The sequence below is a fragment of the Paroedura picta genome, chromosome 2 (genome assembly GCF_049243985.1).
Source record: "Paroedura picta isolate Pp20150507F chromosome 2, Ppicta_v3.0, whole genome shotgun sequence".
NCBI lineage: Eukaryota > Metazoa > Chordata > Lepidosauria > Squamata > Gekkonidae > Paroedura > Paroedura picta.
Genome location: NC_135370.1, coordinates 85,724,041 through 85,744,224, shown reverse-complemented (window position 1 = coordinate 85,744,224; position 20,184 = coordinate 85,724,041). Strand labels below are relative to the sequence as shown.

The 20,184-nt window shown below is 44.2% G+C and overlaps 1 protein-coding gene across 14 annotated transcripts in view; it reads right to left on the bottom strand.

Annotated features, from left to right (window-relative positions):
* The window catches only part of LOC143829878 (tetraspanin-4), a 724,382-nt gene that overhangs the window by 84,754 nt on the left and 619,444 nt on the right, over nt 1-20,184 (bottom strand). For all 14 annotated transcript variants that reach the window (XM_077321421.1, XM_077321433.1, XM_077321425.1 and 11 more), the window contains one exon: nt 14,440-14,631. In XM_077321421.1, coding sequence (XP_077177536.1) covers nt 14,440-14,631 — 192 coding nt within the window. The remainder of the gene's footprint in view (nt 1-14,439; nt 14,632-20,184) is intronic.

Genomic DNA, 20,184 nt, shown 5'->3' with positions numbered 1-20,184 from the left:
GGCTCACAGTTGATAAATACAGATAGGATCAGGCAGCAGAGATACAGATTTTTTGGGGAGTACCTTGGCAACTCTTATTCTGAGGATTGCAGACAAAATCAACAATCTTTATTAAACCATTACAGACGATTGAGCTCAGCCTGACATAGGTCTAACTTTCACAAACTGCCTTGGGCTGCTCTGCTTCAGAATGTAAACGGAAGCTCACATGTTTGATTGCAAAAACAAATCAATAAAATTCCCATATATAAAGAAGTCAAATGCAAGACTGGTTAGCTTTCTCTGTGCAAGGTTTTGCTTCGTATGCAGGAATCGTCCATCACATGAGCCCCTGCTTGCAGACTGCGGTGGTACAGCCCAGACAGCTTTATTGAATCTACTATTTGTGTAACTTAGGCCAGTGGTCCCCAACCTTTTTCAGGCTGAGGACCAGGGGGAGAGGGAGACCCAGGGACCAGGGGGGAGAGGGAGGTGCACTGCGCCGGGAGCGATCGGCTGCCTCCTGGCACAGCGAGCACCGCGCTGCAGGGGGGGAGGCATGGGTGCCGGTGGGCACAAACATGCAGGCGTGGCAGTCCATTCCTGTGTGTTTGTGGGTGCTGGTGTGACAGCGCCTGCGCCTGCAAACACCCCCTGGCAGGCTGGCGCCTGCACCTCCTCCCCACAGCATGGCACTCAGTGCGCCGGGAGGCGGCGATCACTCCCAACGCAGCGAATGCACACTGCAGGGAGGAGGGAGGCATGCCTGCTGCCGCGCCGGCACCTCCCCTCCAACTGCAGCCCGGTACCGAGGCCTCCATGGCCCGGTACTGGGCTGCAGCCCAGTGGTTGTGAAACACCGACTTAGGCCATAGATACTCAGTCAGAACGATGCATTTCTTTGACAAAACTATTAGGAATATTTGTATGCTTCCCAAAGATAAAATGCAGCATGGCTAAGGCTGGAAGACAGCACAGATGCTATTAAAAATGTAGTGTAAGAGCTGAAGGCAGGTTAGGAATCTGTAACAGGACACCAATAGTCTGCACTCCAGAGAAGTTACAGCTGCAGCATAAAGTTTGTACCAGTCAGTAGTTACTCGTTTCCAAGCAAAACTCAGATATTAGCAACACCATCAGTAAGTGCAGGAGGCTCATAATTCAAGGTCTATAGTATTATTGAGCCAACCTCACCTGTATTTCCAACAGGAATCATTTGGTATTATTAGTTTAGCAATCTAGAGGGTTGGTGGCTGGTTGGTCCCTCAAACTCAGTGTCATGCTTCAGATTTAATTGACATTTATAGCATTTTCTGTATTCCTATGACTTTTGGAGGAAAACAATATCGTGATCAATAAAATGTCATAAAATACCAAAGCCACAAATCTCTGTCACATTCGAAGCACGCACTCAGCACTGCTTTTGCTTGTTAACCACAAGCAGAGAAGACTGAAATATTAAATTAGGGAAACAGCACTCTGCTTGACTGTTCCTTCACTCTTGTCCTTCCCCAGGCTACAAGAAATACACAGATAAAGATGTCATAACTATTGACCTCATTCAACATACAAGTGTTTTGCTGTCTGTAATCACCTGCTGAGAGTCTAATACTCTGATTCTATCTGGACTAGAAATATATTGCTTTGAGAATCATAGAATCATAGAGTTGGAAGGGGCCATACAGGCCATCTAGTCCAACCCACTGCTCTATGCAGGATCAGCCCTAAGCATCCTAAAGCAGTGGTCCCCAACCTGCGGCCCGCAGCCCGGTGCCGGGCCGCGAAGGCCATGGCGGTGGGCCACGGCTCCCTCTCCCCCCCCCGCAGTAAAAAACTTCCCAGGCCGCAAGCTTGCGGCCCGGGTAGCTTCTTACTGCGGGAGGGCGGGGAGAGGGAATAAGGGCCGGGCCGCACATCGCACATGCGCGGCCGTGCGGGTGCGGCCCGATACACGGGCATGGCTAGTGCGGGTGCGCCCCGATGCTCAGGCGTGGCCATTGCGGGCGCGGCCCGATGCGCGGGCGTGGTCCGAGCGGGCGCGGCCCGATGCCCTGCCGGTCCCCAGCCTCAGAAAGGTTGGGGACCACTGTCCTAAAGCATCCAAGAAAAGTGTGTATCCAACCTTTGCTTGAAGACTGCTAGTGAAGGGGAGCTCACTACCTCCTTAGGCAGTCTATTCCACTGCTGAACTACTCTGACTGTGAAATTTCCCCCCCTGATATCTAGCCTATATCGGTATACTTGTAGTTTAAACCCATTACTGCATGTCCTCTCCTCTGCAGCCAACAGAAACAGCATCCTGCCCTCCTCCAAGTGACAACCTTTCAAATACTTAAAGAGGGCTATCATGTCCCCTCTCAACCTCCTTTTCTCCAGGCTGAACATTCCCAAGTTCCTCAACTTATTCTCATAGGGCTTGACACAAAACTTTCGAAGCTGGGTCATACAAAACTTTCGAGGATGGGTTTCTACACCATAACTAAAAGAGATCAAATCCTCTCACACTTGGATTCAACGCCTGGTTTTATGCTTCTTTGGAAATCACGTCATCAATTTTAAGATGGCAATGGAGTTTTTCTGGAGATGTGTGGAATATATACTCTAAACAGACAGAGTCACTGAACTTAAAAAGTAGAAGCATCTTTGCTCCAAGACACAGGTCTTTAAGAAGATTTAGCGGGCCAGACCTTAAGCAAAAGAAAGCTAGCTTATTTCCTACTCTTTAATAGGGTGAATTGAAAGAATAAGTATACATTGGCTTGGTTTGAAGGAATATTACACATTGCTTCACAGAAAGAATATCAATACTTACTGACTGTATGTTAACCCTACAAAAAAGCACCATGTATGTATGATACCTGTACAAGGCAGCACAATGATCTCTCTTCTGTGCAATACAGTGTAGACAACCACAAGTCCTTCTGCTCAAAGCACATGGTTAGAGGTCAAGGGGCAATCATCAATTTTTCATGAAATGGTACTACCATTATACAGAAGACTTAGGGTACCATTGAATTAATCTATATTTTTACCAGCAGGGAAAGCAAGATCTATGGGTATATAGAGGGAATCTCGCTAAGATGTCTAAGCACCTTTGTCCCATATTTTCAAACTTCTCAAGGCTGGGGAGGGAATCCAACCTTAGTCTCCCTTTTTTCTCTCTCATGGCAGCAATATGAATCATGGACCTCAGAAAATTCCATAGGAGTAATACAGCTACCACATTTCTTTGTAGGAATTACTGCACACCACAGCCAACCCACCTTTATAAATGTAACCCTGCTTAAAGGGAAACAGTCCCTCTCTTTCCTGCTCCACCAACAGCATCTAACTCTTATTGCCTTTTGCACCCCACCCCACTTTTGTAGCTGCACTGACCAAAGAAGAGAGTAATACACTTCACCTAAGTAAACTGAAAAGGCTAGTACAGAAATGATTCTGGGAGTCTGATACCCAAAGCTCCCAACTTATTTTACAGGTACTGATACCAGTGGGAACTTCAGTATGGGGTTGGATTGGGGTTCAGACTTTCCCCCCCAGTTGTTTCCCTGTTTTCCATAGAGCTGCTATTTGCCGTGTTTGGCCCCAGATATAGGCAGTGGCAGCATACAAAGGGCCTGTTTGTTAGCTCCCATGTACAGTTTGGCACATGTCATTCCAAGTAAAAAAAAAACAAACAAAAAACATTGTGAGGGAAAGACTTTACACTTCTGTGCAACACCAACAATATGAACTAAGGTCACACATACTTTTTAAAAAAGCAAAAAAAAAAAATGCTCCAAGTAGGGAAACCCCAGCATTAGGTTTTGGGGGGCCTGAGAAGGAAGGAAGAAATAAAGACACCCCTTCATTCACATAGTGTCACTGAAGGTGATGTTACTGGGGGGGGGATCTTTTCACAACAACCACCCACACTTGTGGCAGCCACAACCCTTTGTTGGGCCCCCAATAAGTTCTGTTTCTCACACACTTGGTTAAGATTGGCCGGCTACACTAACTTCTGTCACTATGCAATCCTGCCGTGCAAGCATGCCAAATGTCTTGTACAAACCTAGATAGACCCTTGATTTGGAATGGTCAGAAGGCAGCAACCTTGCCAAAGCGAAGCATGCTTAGGACTGATCAGGATCCATATGGTAGTAGACCATATGAGTGCCCACCATCTTGAATTCCATGGAAGAGATATGCAATCATTTTCATAGATGTCAATTTCAAATCTCTGGCAACATTGGAGGATCTTTGGCCAGTTACACACTCTCAACCTAACCTACCTCACAGGGTTGTGGCAGGATAAATGAAGGCAGGAGAATGATTAAAAACTGCTTTGGGTCTCCATTGAGAAGAAAGGTATATATTAAGTAAATAAATAGTAAATATAGCTCTCTTCTTATAGGGCCTCTTCCTCATTACTTTCTAACAAGGAAGTTATATCAAACCTGAAATAAAACAACTTGAAAATCCAAGGGATCCCTAACTACCTGCCATCTTACAGCATATGCCTCATCATGATAGGGTTTTGTGTCTCCTCCATCATGTTGATAAGGACAATAGGCACTGGGCTACGAAGGAGGTGGACCAATGCAGTTTCTGCTCAGCTATGTTTACTCAATAACTACATGAGGCAAATCACAGTGAGGCATGATTGCCACTGTTGATCACAGCATATTCACCTGCCAAACCTGTCCACCACACTGCTACAACATCCTTAGTGATTTCTTGAAGAAATTGCCAAGTATCTCAATTCTGCCTGGATGAAACGAGAATAGAAATAGTTCTACTAGAAAGCAACCTACTAGAACACCTGCTCCTGTTGCCAACTTTGCAACTCTGGAGTTAGAGGCTTGTAGAGAGGAGAGATTGGCAGTTCTGGAAAAGTATCTGTCCTGCTTCTAAAGCATCCATTTTCTCCAAGGGAACTGATCCCTGTAGATTGGAGATAAGCTGCAACTACAGGGGATCGATGCCCAGGATCCACCTGGCATCCCTAGAAATAGAGAGGGGACATGATAGCCCTCTTTAAGTATTTGAAAGGTTGTCATTTGGAGGAGGGCAGGATGCTGTTTCTGTTGGCTGCAGAGGAGAGGACACGCAGTAATGGGTTTAAACTACAACGATATAGGCTAGATATCAGGGGGGGGAAATTCACGGTCAGAGTAGTTCAGCAGTGGAATAGGCTGCCTAAGGAGGTGGTGAGCTCCCTCTCACTGGCAGTCTTCAAGCAAAGGTTGGATACACACTTTTCTTGGATGCTTTAGGATGCTTAGGGCTGACCCTGCGTAGAGCAGGGGGTTGGACTAGATGGCCTGTATGGCCCCTTCCAACTCTATGATTCTATGATTCTAAATAGCTCAAAGTCATAAGCTCAAAGTCATAAGGCTTTACATGCACTCCATGAGATGCTAACTACAGAGTTGCTCTGCCCACAAGAGACTCCTGTTTCTTGTTAGAAGTCTTGGCATGTAGGGCAACAAAGCCTACCTTAAAGATCTGAGGTCCCCCTGTATTAACCAGTTCAAAGAAAATAGGTCGAGAAAAGCGGAACAGGGGAAAACTACTGTGAATACATAGGTTTTATGTCTTAATTTACATTTCCATGCATGAGCTTTCAAAAATGACTGACTACTAATTAAAACAAATGAGAGGAACATGAGCAAAAAGTGACTCATTTAATATGGCTTCTGAAAGATGCCTCAAATAAATGCCTCTCTAAATGGAGAAAACTGAGGAGGAAGGAAATGGGAAAGAGAGGCGCAATTATTACTATGAGTATTTTTCTATTAGCAGGCAATAACGAGTTCCAGCTATATTAAGTAATGTACAGGTTATTCTGTGTTTTCTTCCATCTGACTTTCATTACTATATGCTGTGCATCATGGATACCTTTGGCCAGCTTGGGCCCACTAAAACAACAATGTAGTGAGGCTTTAGTGAATAGCGGAAGGTAATGATAGACATCGGGATCATGGCTGTTTGTCATGGCAGAGAAAGTATGTAAACCAAAAAAGGTCAATTTTCATTAACTGTGATGTTAAATAAAAGGAACAATCATTATCACTGTGTAGTGGGAGATAAAGCCAATGGAGAATTGTTCTTATTTATTTATTTAATATGTATCTCTGACTTCCTCCCAAAAGCTCAGGATAGAATTTTAGCCTTTTACAAATCTGGAGGTAGCAGTTCAGCTGAGATGTAGAGTCTGCCAAATTGAATGTCATAGCAAAGCAGGATTTATCCTGCCCTCCCCCCCCCCAACCATCTTCAGGAAGAGGAAACCACATTAATTAGACATGCATGAAGGGAATACAGATACTAGTCCATGAATACACAGTATATAGATCAGAGAAAGCTAAGCAAACCCCTTGAAATGCTAATTTTAAGGTTCCACTCAATGGTGGGTAAGCCTAGGAACAGCCTTGGGGAAAGAAGTCATACAGTCCCAGAGCTTCTCTATCTAAGTTCCAGAAAGCTTCCCACCATGGATTGCCTTGGCATTATGATTACTTCTCTACAGTCTCCTAATGCTTTTATATGCTTTCCTTTGTTGGTTTGCTTGTTTTTGCTTCTGGTGGGAAAGAAACATATCACTAGTCAGTTTGTACTATTAGAAATATCCTCCAGCAATGTGTGTGACTGCCGATCTAGTTCTGTATTAAGGTGAGGCAGAGTCATCTGTGACTAGAGACAAGGATTTCTGGTACCAAGGGATTTGCCTCATATCAAATCTGACAAAAGTTAACGCAAGATAAAGAATGTCCTAAAGTATACAACATTATATTTGAGATGGCCGGCCTCTTTTTTGCTTTCTGGTCACTGGGGGGGGGGGTGTGCCAGCCAAATGACTTGTCGATATCACCTTCCTCCATTCTAGCTCCTGCCTCAAGCTATTAAAACAACAGAGGCTGAAACACTAGACATGGGTCAATATCTACATCTCTCCGCGTGAAAGCTATTGACAGGAAATCATTCACAGGACAATTTCAGCCATTCTCTCTCACACCTTCTTACACTTCCCTGAATAAATTCCATGCTACTGGCAGAGCCTTGACTGTCAGTTATTTGATAAAGTTCAGCATTAGAAGCAGATCAGTTTGAAACATAGTTTCTTTTCTTGTTTTCTTAATATATAGGCCTGGGACAGATCAGCCTCATATTATTGTATACTTTAAAAAGATAACTAAGAAGTGATATGAAAGCCATCTTCAAGTACTTGAAGGGCTATCACATAGAGAATGGAGTTGTTTTCTGTTACCCCAGAGGGTCAGACCAGAACCAATGGGATGAAATTAATTCCAAAGAAATTTCAGCTAAACATCTGGAAGAAGTTCCTGACAGAGTGGTTCCTCAGGAGAACAGGCTTCCTCAGGAGGTGATGGTTATCCTTCCTTGGAAGTTTTCAAGCAGAGACTAGATGGCCACCTCATAGAAATACTGATTCTGTAAATTTAGGCAGATTGTTAGTGGCTGGGCAGAGGGGATTGTGTCCATGCTTGGCTCTTGTGGCTCTTGCATGCCTGTGGAAATGCTAATCATCACTTTCTTGCAGGCCAGACTTGCCAGAGATTTTGGGTTTTTTTGGGGAAGGCAACATCTGGACATGGAATTGGGGTCACTGTGGGTGGGCAGGTAGTTGTGAATTACCTGCATAGATGACCCTGGAGGTCCCTTCCAACTCTATGATTCTACGGAGTTTGCAACCTAGCTATCATGCTATCACAGATTGAGTAGCACACCTTCAAATGACATATAGCAGTACTGGGGAACATGAGGCATGAGGAACAGATTTCAGCGTTTTGTCTGGTTCTAACCTCCTTGACTCCTATCAACAGAGCTCTAACCCTCCCTTCATTAGCCACCTGTCCAAGATTCATGTATGTTACACAGGTACAGAAGGCATTCATATGGCAGTGGTTGCTCAAGTTTCTTGAAGGAAGTGAAACCTATCACTAAAGCAATATACCCCTTGGAGTGGCTCTGTGTAATTCTCATCCAAACTGGGGCCAATGAAGGAACATGGAAACAAATGTGCATGGGGGGATATGCAGTTCTTGGAAAGCACATAGAATCATACATGTTTATTTTCTTTTAAAATTACAAATCTGTCCATGAGATGCACAAAATTCTCCACTTTTATCTTACAGGAACTGCATATTCCAACAGAAGGTCTGTGTCCTCATGCAATGAAACCAGTTTTTCAAGTTATGCATCCCATGAGTAGGATCTAATAATTCCTTCTTGCTAAGAGAACTCTTTAATTGTGGGAAGAATTCTGCCATCAGAGGAAGAACGCTTTCCTCCTGTGGAAGATTCCTTGTTAACTGGGAGGATACATTCAGGTTCATGCTGTAGGTTTCACCAAGGTGTTTCACTGATTATCTTGATTTTCTTTTAAGTTTTTACAGACCAATGTTAAGAGCCAACATATCACCATGCAATTTTCAGGCTGCTGTGAAAAAAAAGAAGAAACACTATCCAACTATCACAAAAACCACAAGCTATATATGGACAACACACTATGTTAGGCTCAGACAGGGGGACAAGGTGAAAGCTTTTCTCTCTGATATGGCAGGATTCAATTTCAAGCATGCCATACTTCACAAAAATCAAGAAACAATGGGAACAGAATTGCTTCAAAGCTAACTTTCATCTACCTCTCATCTTTAGCTTCCAGTCTGCTCTAAATTGTACTGACTAGAGTGATTGAATGGGAATGACTGCTCTGGAATGAAAAGTAGCAGTTTATGGTCACTTCTCTGCCTCTTGCAGACAGACAGGGATTTTTAAGGAGCCATTTCAACCAGGTGAGACTTGAGAATCTACCAAAGGATTCCATTCACTGGCTAGTGTTGGATCTGAATCTGAAAAGCCTTCCCTGTTCATGATCTTCCAAAGATGATAGCTAAATAAGCTGCTGTTTGTTTAAAATAAAGAAGCCAATAGCACCCTCCAAACAGACTCACACCTATGGTTGCCAACTTTGCATTGGGAAATACCTGGAGATTTGAGGGTTGGAGTTGGGGGAGGGGGAGGTTTTGGGAAAGGATGGGCCTTAATCAGATATAATGCCATAGGATCCATTTTCTCCAGGGGAACTGATCTCTGTCATCTGGTTGTAATTTTGGGAGATCCCCAGGCCCCATCTGGAGGTTGGCAACCACAGTTTTTAAGTCCATTGACTTTGATGAATAAAAAAGGTTGTAACTTTATTTGGGCTGGTACTGTAAGTGTGTCATCCATGGCAGCACTGGGGCTCTCACAATTTGTTACCAGCCCAACACATCAAGCAGGCCACACCCTGGATTTGATCTTTTGTGTGGGTTTTGGGATGGATCTGATAGCTTGCAATGCAGCGTCATGGTCAGAAGGCCTGGCTCAAGCTCCTACCTCCTCTCCTAGAGTCCAGAAGATGTATTTATGCCTGCCCGCAGAGACTTATGGATCCTGATGTATTCCTAAATGCTCTGCCGGATGGCCAATCAGATGCCGTTCTGAACTCGTTGCCTGGGTGTTGGTGGTGGAATGGCTCAAGGGTAGTCCCATGAAGCTGAACCCTTTGAAGATGGGGATCCTGTCACTAGGAAGGAAAGGGTCAGATCAGGAAATGTGCTTGCCCTGCCTGGATGGAGTGGAACTGTCAACTTAATAGACCACCAGGAACTTGTGTGTGATTTTTGATGCCTCCTTATCAATGGAGGCTCATTCACAAGAGAAGCAAGGCAGGTGTTTTTCCACCTTTACCAGACCAAGCTACTAGCACCCTATCTGGCCCCTGAACACCTGCAGCAGTCACCTCAAGATTAGATTACTGTAACTCACTCTACACAGGCTTACCCTTGACCATAGTTCATAAATTACAAGTTGTCCAAAATGCCATTGCACCAGTCCTTGCTAGAACACTGTGGAGGGTCCATATCAGGCCAGGATTGCAGCAACTACATGGGCTCCCAGTGGAGTTCTGGGTTCACATCAACATTTTGGTTTTGACCTTCAAGGCCATATGTGGTCTGGGCCCAGTGTATCTAAGGGGCCACCTATCTCAATATGTCCGCCAGAGAGTGCTTCCCGCAGCAACAGCAAATCATCTGGTAGTCCCTGGCTGCTATTTTGCCTATCCGCTCATTCACAGGTTCTGCAGTCAGAAAGACACCGTGAGATTATTATTTTTAGTTGTTTATTATTGGACTTATTGCCGCCACTCCTGGCAAAACCGGCTTGTGGCGGGTTACAAAACAGGTTCCAACCAAAAAAGCCAAAATCAAATGCTATGCAGGCAACTGTCAGGGAATAGGATGGATTTCCGATGGCTCCACAAAGGTCGTGCTGAACCAAAAGACAGGCAAGAGGGTTGCAAACATTCCCCTCCCAGCACCTCCAAATGTAGTGATCTTTCACATCCATTTGCAAAAGACAGCATGACTATTTGCAAGGGGTCAAGGAGAAAATGGAATATATCTCACAATGCAAAATGACTGAGTTGATAAAATCTTTCCCCTAATTTAGTAGCCCTATATAATTGTCCAATTATGGATGGGGAAGTCACACTCCAAATGTCCTCTATACGTTGCCCTCTAGCCATGAATAACTGTTTGCAATTAGAACCTGACTGGAGTAAAGTTTTGTTGCTCTGGCAGGCAATGAAACATTTTGCTAGTCTTTAAGGTGCCACTGGATTCCTGTTTTATTTTCTTCAACTGTGCAAGCCAAGTTTCTGCAGACAAACAGAGCTACCCATCTAGAATTATACAGTAGCACAAATGTATTACACAGCAGAAAAGAAAGCAGCCCTCATGTCCTTTAACTATCCTGTGGTGTCATAGCTCTCCAACATTCATTAATTCAGGTGCTATCACTCACATGAGTGGGTTCAAAGCCCATGGAAGTTCAACTGAGATTTTATGTTTCTTTCTTCTCTTGTCAGAAACATAATTTCTTTCTTTCCTTTTTTAAAGGGAGGGTCATTGTTAGGTGCAGCCAAGTGAAACAAAGGTATTATATTAAAAAAAAAAACATTGATTCTGCCGTCCATATTTTGGCTGCTCAGAATTCTTTTTCCTACAGGCAGACTTCCATATCCTGTTGAATTTGTGTCTGGCTCTCCCTTACCCAGGGGCACTACACTTTCAGGGTCTGCCTTTCTGTGGCCATACCTCTGGAAGGGTCTCATAATTAAGACAGAAGGGGAGTTAGCAACACCCTTGAATTCTCACTTTCTTGCTAGCAACCTCTCTCTCGTGGACAGGAGATAGGTCTGGGGATAGACTTATCTTGGACTGCACTAATGTTCTCTCTTTAGGGGCAGTCTTACAGTGACTGATGGACATCTGGGTCATGGGCCACTCTAGATTGGCTTTCATTTTTCCTGCCCCACCCTCCCCTGATATTTCAATATGCTGCTCCATCTGCCTGCACAGGCCGCAGCTGTTGCTGGCTTCCTGTTTTGGTCTGTTGCCAAGTGCAGCCTGCTGTCTAAGCTCCATCTTCCATCTGAGACCTGTGCTGGGCTTGCCAGGTTGTGAGGCTGCTGCTGGTGTATTTCTGGGCATGGCTTCACCCTTGTCCTTTCACCACAGCTTCTTGTTGAACTGCCTGTCTCAGCAGTGCCCTGCTGGAGTCTCCTCTGAAGTAGGTGAGTGAGTGTGTGTGGGGGAGTGGCCAGACAATTAATTTAGTTATTTTAGTCTACTGTGCCTATCCTGGGTGAAAAACACGAGGAAATTTTTTGGGTGGAGCCTGAGGACAGCAAGGTTGGGAAAGGGAGGGACTTCAACCACGCAAAATGCCTTAGAGCCCACCTTCCAAAGTGGCCATTTTCTATCACCTAGAGAGCATCTGAGATCTCCAACAATCACCTGGAGGTTGGCAAACCTAGCAGGGGCATCAACAGTGGCAGTAATATTATTTCTTCGAAGAATCCCAGTAATGAAGCTATGGAACCATGGGACTTCTAGAGCAACATTTTTTTAAGTACCATAATAGGTAGCCTGCATTGATTCTTAGCAATTAGCTCTTCAGGGGAAGGCATGCATACAAAATACATTTAATTATGCTTCTATATGATATCAACCGCCAGTACAGTCAAGGTCACAGCAGACTTGGTTCTGATTTCCAGATCTCCACATACTCAAAAGTATTTTGACAAACCAGCCTTCTCTGTGGGCGACTGCTCAATGCGATACAGTTGTCAGCACTGAATGGCAAATAATGACCTTGAAATTGTGCCGTTTCAGATACCTATAAAAAACCTCTTGCTCCTAAGTGGTAGGCTTAATCTCCTTCTCCAGAGAGAGTGCTGAGCCCTTGCTTCTTATAAATCCAGGATGGCTTAATAACCAAGGGATTCCTTCTTCAGAAAAAACGAGGAAATGATTCAAGCTTAGTAGTACTGAGAGGCAAAGTGCTCCATGAGCTTCACCGAGCAATGGCCAAATAGTGTCCCTGTGAACTGAAAGAGGGGCTTTCTCATTATCATTCTAAAGTGGGTCTTATTTGTTGTTGGCCCGATTTCAAGCATAGTGATACAGGGATGGGAGTTTCACACAGTGATTCTTCCCATTCGTGAGTTGTCTCTGAAGTGAATGCTTTTTTACTGTGCCTTGGTGGGTTGTTGTTTTTTTATGTTCTAAGATGATACTATAGAGGTACCATTGGGATCAATTGACCACTTCTTTTAAGCTGGCCAATTGATCCCAGTGGTGCCACTATAGTGTTATGGAGATATAGCACTCCGTTTAGAATGTTCAGAACACACAAACCCTCTAAGCAGCTCACACTGCAGAAAAGGGAAGTGACATTGAAGGAAGCGCAACTGACATTCTACACAGCACACCGCAGTGATTCAGAGGTGCAAGGAAGAGGGGAAAACCTGAAGAAAGCAGTTTTTAATGATTGCGGTTCACCCAACGATTGCTAGCCTGACGTAAGGGGGCTGGTCTGAACAGGGAAATAAATTTTGCTAAAACATCTGTCTGAAATGATAGGAAAAAATCTATTTGCAACCATTTACTAAAATGCAATACAAAGGCAATTAAAAAAGCCCCAGGGTCTCTGTCCATTCAGGCTTGGCGGCAGAGGAATGATGGCAGGGGTGGCTCCTGTTCCTTCTCCCCCTGCCTGCCTTGGTGTCGCCTCAGCTGCAGTTGGAGAAGGGTAGTGGCAGCCCCTGCCCTCACACATCCAACAGCAGTACAACCTCCTCCTCCTCTGCCTTCCTCAGGAAGCAGCAACTCCCTCCACTTCCTCAGTCTCATGCCTGCTGCAGCTCAGAGAGGATTGTTCTTTTCATGAGTGCAGACAACACTTTAGTCAACATTTCACCCTCTCCATTAAAAAAAATGCAGAGTTTTCTGCAAGCTGGGGTTTCCCCCCAAGTTCTTAGAAATAGCTGTGTTCTCTGTACATGGTCCCAATTATCATATGGAGCCATGCTGAGAATTAAATATATTGTTAAGTGGGGAACCTTCAAAGACCTGCAGGATGCATCTTATTTTACCTCCTTCACAACTATCCCTTTCTCTTCTGAAAGGCCCCATATCATTTCTCCTTCTCCCACTTTTTCCAGTCCTACCCATGCACTCACCAGCCTGACTTTTATCTACCTCCACCTTCAGACATATTTATTATTTATTTACTTCCTTTATACTCTGGCTTTCTCCACAATAGGAACCCAGTGCATCTTAGATCATTCTCATATCTATGCTCACATCAACCGTGGAAAGTAGGTTAAACAGACAGTGTATAAGTGTTCCAAAGTTACCCATAGTAGGATGGTGACCTGGGTCTCCTAGTCTGCAACTGTAACCACTATACCATACTGGATTCTGTGGGGTAGCTGTTGTTGACCAGTAACAAGCAGCCTGGGTTGGGTGAGTTGTACAAGTTGCATAGTATCAAATTGCCTGGTGCTTGCTGCTAGACCTGGGTCGAATGAGTCCTCCCTCAAACAGTCCGGGAAAGGGCTTTTTATTGACAGAAAACTGGCAGTACTGTTGTAGCTGCCTAGCAAAGGCTGCAATGGCCATTGAGTTTCTTAAAGCAACAGGCGGGGCTTCTATTATTCATTCCCCCATGTACGTTCCCCCAGATTTTTCTGAGGCATTTTCCAGTTTGTAAAAAGATCTGTCTTTTCATGGATCCAGTCTCCAGATTTAAGTATTCACAGATTTGGCCGCTTTGAAAACTAGATATATTGATGATGTACCTTTAACATAATATATCATTTGTGTAATCTACTAATGGGCACCTTATTTTTAAAAAATGGTTAACCATTTTCAGCACAGGGTAACTAGGCAGGGTGATACACTAAACCTGTATTTATGCCAATAAAAGGTTACTGACTGACTGACACTAAACCTGTAAACAAAAAATCCAGCTTGAAAAGTGTGCTTGTCTAGGGTGTTAAAAACATGATCGTTGCAAGACAGAGTACTGCAGGCAGACAAAGAAAACTGCTTGTTTTTTACTCACACTGAGCAGGAGGCACTTGTTTTCTTTGATGGCTCCTATGCACCCCACAAAGCCGATGATCATTACAAAAGTCCCTGTGACGATCAGCAAGTTGGCAGCTGACAGGGAAGGGAAGGAAGAAGACAGAGTAGCAAAGTTCCCTTGGGTAACAGCTAGCCATATGCCAACTCCAAGGATTCCACAGCCTCCCAGCTGGAAAAAAATACAAACAGAAAGAAGGTAACTCAGACACAACAGCAAGAAAGATGCTATTATTGTAATTATTGCCACTGCCATCCTTCCCTTATCATCATTTACTAAAGCAACAGCATCATCAAGAAAACCCAAAACAAAGCTGTGGTTTTCTTACTTTTATTAATACCTATGTCCATTGAATCATAACCTGAGTATACTTAGGAGTAGGCCCTCCTCCCGGTGCCCAGCTATGCTGAGTACAGTTAAAATGTGAACATAGTCAGAGATGGCTTCTTATCCCTTAAGCCTTCACATGAAAGAAACCAGGGAGAAGAAGGAGCAGGAGTTATCAAAGTGCTGTGATCCCTATTCCACGGCAAGAAATTGAAATGATTTGGCCCAGCTTCACAAAGAGAGCCTGTCACACTGCTAGGATTGGAAATTAAGCCCAAGGATTTGAACCAAGCGCCTTTGCTTGAATCAATGTTTTTCGCTTAAAGGCTATGCACACAGCGAGAGAAGCTAATGAAGCCCAGGTAGAGCTGAAGACTAAACAAGCACCACAGAACAAAACTGGCAGTTCAGCTTGTAATTTAGTGCTATTGTCAACTGTCCTCCTGCTCATTGCTAAGGGCAAAGAAGAGCCAGTGCCTGTTCCACAGCCAGCTACTGGTCAGGAACAGGCAAATTCTTGAATCAGGAGAGAGGGTGGATTCTCCCTGGCCAAATTGCTTGATCCATCAGTCTTCAGAGCCAGTTTGGTGTAGCGGTTAGGAGTGTGGACTTCTAATCTGGCGAGCCGGGTTCGATTCTGCACTCCCCCACTTTCAGCCAGCTGGATGACCTTGGGCTCGCCACAGCACTGATAAAGTTGTTCTAACCAAGCAGTGATATCAGGGCTCTCTCAGCCTCACCCGCCTCACAGGGTGTCTGTTGTGGGGAGAGGAAAGGGAAGGCAACTGTAAGCTGCTTTGGCCTATTATGCACGGCCGCTGAAACGGCGGCATGGAGAACGTGGAGGAGGAAGAAGCGAAGCAAACTGCTTGCACACGGGACGGGGTGGAACGCAATGAAATGGCGGCAAAACCCAGAATATCCGATTATGCACGTGGCTACTCCGGAGCCGCTTCTGGTTGCGCCCTGGTCCCGGGAAGCTCCACTTTCTTCCGCATCTCGCTAATGCGGCTTTTTCGGCGGCATACGTTGACTCTGCACCTGGTTGCCACCTGCGGCGTGCATAATTTGTGATTTTAGCTGCCGCCATTCCACCCCGAATGCGGACCTTCCACTCCGTGCATAATGGGCCTTAGAGACTCCTTCGGGTAGAGAAAAGCAGCATATAAGAACCAACTCTTCTTCTTTTTCAATGGAGACTACTTATTTCCCAGCGGAAGAAATGACTACAAGGAAAAAGCAGTGTGTGTGACTCGCCTTGCACCTGCCATTCTTATCACAGATCTGGAAGGGACCGCAAGGGTCATCTAGTCCAACTCTCTGCACAATGCAGGAACTCACCACTACCTGCCAACCCACCCTATAGTATGACGTGCTACTTGAATTGCAGTGCAGGCTCTCCTCCTGGGAAAGAGAAGGGCATCTGCCAAGTAAGAAATATTTCCGTGTAAAAGTAGTTTGGTTAAAACAGCAGTTTCAAAGAACTGTAAAAAAAACCCACAAACGAACGAATGAATACAATGGCCAAGTGCTAAACACAGGTATTCTGTCAAATAGGAAGCAGAGCCATTTCATAAGTAGACAACTTGTGACCCATGATTATAAGCAGAGCTCATGGAGTAGAAGTGTGAGACCTGCAAAGAAGTGCAGAGACCTCAGGCCAGCAGATGTAGCCAGAGAGAACTAGCAGAAGCCATCCTGCTAGTCATTGGTAGCCAAGTGGTAGGTCAGCCACAGAGGCTGGGATGCCAGACATGCCATGGCCAAGGATTTGGCATAAGTGATGGTGAGGGGTTGCCTCACTGAGTCCACCAATGCCAATCCCAATTGTTGAGCATTTCTTGATTGCACACAATGTGCCAGTTCATATTAGTGCCTCAAAAATAAATCTTTCCATCAACATAGAAGAAAACTTGAAATATAGTGATAATATCAGTATACAGCTTTCTTCCAAAAAAAGAGGGGGGGGACCACACAAATTACAGAAATAAGTAAACAGCAGAGCCCTTCAGGAGAAAATTGCAAGCATGTCTCCTTTGGTTTATCAGCAAGGGAATGAAAAGCTTTTAGCCACAGATAAGGATGGCACAAACTAATGGCCAAGAAAAATAGCCACACTGCTAGCAAAGTACCCTTGTGTATGCTGTCTTTGAATAAAGCCGATGAGCAGACTGATGTTCTTCTCCTGTCATAAGGATTCTTATGCTAGAGCCAATAAATCTAGCCCAACATTTATTCTCCAAGGGCAGCAGGCCAGTATCTCCCTGGACTCACAAACAGGGAATGAAGGGGATTGCCTTCCTCTGTTGATTCCCCCATGAATGAGGACATGTAGCTTAGAAATGTACGGATGCCTGATAATAATGCTCACCCCCTATAATCTCCCCTTTGTGATGTGTGAGACGGATGAAATGCCATGCCATGCCAAAGAACAGGGCCTCTTTGCTGGTGGGTTCCACTCTGTGGACCATATTGCTCATAGAAAGTGCCATGTAGCCTAGCAACTATGTCTTTATGCTGCCACATCCTCCCACCCAAGACATGCTGCCAAACTTTTAGAGACTATTCTGGTCATATAAACACAACCGTTTTATTCAGTTTGCTCCCTTTCTATTTATATTTTAAAATATATATTATGATATTATAAGTTACGATAGCAAATGTAGACTGTGAAATTGGGTTCTTGATCTGGTACTATGTAATAGCTAGTTTGGAGAAGGCACTGATGAGCATAAAAACTTCTGCTCCCCCTGCTCTTTGCTGCCTGCCTGTTTTGATTTCTCCCACTTGACATCTAAGGACTTTAGATTTATGGATAATTGTCCTCAGTCATCAATGCAGTGCTTTCCCTCCCTTCCCTGGTCCTACACCATCCCTTGTTTGTAATGCCAAACAATTTACGGAAGAGTGATGAGACAATGGCTCCTGACAGCTTTCAGAGTTTGCTGCTGTGTGGAATAAAATACAAACCGACCCACTAACAGCGATGGTTTTGATAGCTTTACCAGAAGGCCCTCAAATTATCACAGTGAAAGGAGACACTAATCACTGAAACAAAAAAGAACGACAAAGAAGTGGGGGGGGGGGGAGACTGCAGAGATGGCGTGATATATTAGCAAATAAGTACTAAGCCTGTATTGATTTCACAGGAAATATGTGAAGCCAGCCCTGTTTATCAGAGATGACACCTTCAACCTCTTCTTGATGACGGCAGCATTTACCCCATTTCAAATTAAAATGCAGCAGGTTCTGAATACCCGTACTGAGTAATTAGTTTTGACACCTCCTACATCCAGAAAGTTACAGCAAATACGCACCACTTCCACCAGCTCTCTTTCTTATCTATATTCCTTGGCTGTCCTTTGGAAAAGTAATATGAGGTGACCCTCTCCGTGAGCATGGCGACATCTATTCATTCTGGCCTTGTGGGTTAAGATACGAATGAGAGCTCTCATTTTGACTGGGTGAATTATAACATGTTTTCAGAATTTTCAGAGCTTAATTTGAATCACAACTTTAAAGAATCAAGCCTGACATATTCAACAGAGCATGGATTCTCTCACTGTGCCTCACATGGGGACCAATTCATGGGAGCGAAAAACAATACAGACACACATAGTGGGAAGAGTTGGCCACAACTTTATTGATTACCAGCTCCTCAGATCTTGACACAGCATAGGCATGGGTGCAGTTGACAGTCCAACTGCTGTCATAAGCACCTTCCCCAACCCACCAGTTGAGGCAACCAAGGGCAGAGGTGTGGTATTAGGGTTAGAAGTGGCATAAACTACAACTACTGGCCTTGGCCTTTGTTTTAGCAAGAAGTGCTCTTTGCTCAGAGTTCCTGAATGCCAAGTCTACTCCTTTCAGTCTGAACGGCATACCAGAGATGACCCACAGCCTGCAGGTCTGCATCCTGAACAGATCCCGTGAAGAGCTGACTTCTAGGGTGGGCTTTGGAGATCTGCTGACAGCCAGCGCTGAGCCCAGTTGCCCAGAGCTATCTTTGTCCTCCCCCACATCCAGGTACAAATGATGCCCCAGCTCATAAGTGAATCTGTCCTACTTCTCTTTCCTGCCCTTGTGCACTCAGATCTTGGAAGGAAAAGGGGCCAAGTGATCAGAGCTTCTTGCTCATTCAAATAGATTAAAAATGAATTACTCAGACTTGAAATGCATATACTGAAAGGATTGAGCGCTGCTGTAAACAAAGTAATCCCAAATAGCTACTAATAGGAGCATACAATTGGAGGATTTAGTTCTGCACACACTATATAACACAGCTGGAGAAATTGCCTCATTGTTCATCCTAACAGTCTGGGTGCCCCTAAGTGATTTTTATTGTCTCCAAAATGCATCTAATCAGTGGCTCTTGGGTTTGTTATCAGATTAGGCTCCCTATACGCTCCCTGCTCATTTAGCTATAAGTAAGCCCTCTTGCATCCAGAAAGGCAGCTAATACTTGTCATGCATTATACATAGGGCATTTCTGAGAAAAGCCTGTTCTTCTCTTCAGCGGTATTTTCTATCCATTTAGGATACTATTATGCTTTCAGAATAATTCTGGTTAATTTTCCGTGAGGATATCCTCCTACAATTTTAGCTAACATAAAATAAAGTTTTTTTAAAAACAACATAATATTATTGAAATAACATTAAGAAGATTTGTAATAGTAGCTGCTGGTCTGATTCTCCTGCAGTAACTCTGTAGTGTTGTGCCTCTAAACCCTCAGGTTCATCACATGCCCTAGCAACTTTAAAAACAAATTGGAGTTATTAGTTCTAAGATGTCAACTTCCTAAATAAGCACCACAACAAAAAATCTCCTTGCAAGATGCTCCAAGGACTATTGAGTCCTTCATAGCCCCACTACGCAGGCTGAAACCGTTTCCATTCACCATATGACATTGTGCCCACAGCTTTAGCATCTGAAAGTTTCCCATTGCAACAGTGTGATTCTCATGGGAGCAATCATGCTTTCATCAACTTATCTGAACAGACTCTATACATTATATGTAATGGATGAAGCTGGGACGCACGCAAAGCAACTTCCTGTGGTAGCTATGCTGTACTTTACAAGCTGGTGCATAGTATCAGTATGCTTGCTATAAGGGACTGGGGAGCTTGAATTGGGAGTCTCAAGTAAGAGACTTTCCCCCGATCAGAAAAGAAATTTTGTTAAGGCAGATCATAATCCAATAGAAATCTCACTGATAGAAGAGAACAAAAACGAAAGAAGTTGGAGACTGAATAATACATTATTGTCACAAGAAGATATACTTCAGAAATGAAAAAAGATCCCTATAATATTTTGCTATCAACAATACAAATAATGTTACAGAAATGATGGTTTTGGAACCCAACAAAGCTTACATCACTGGGAATATTGATAGGAAT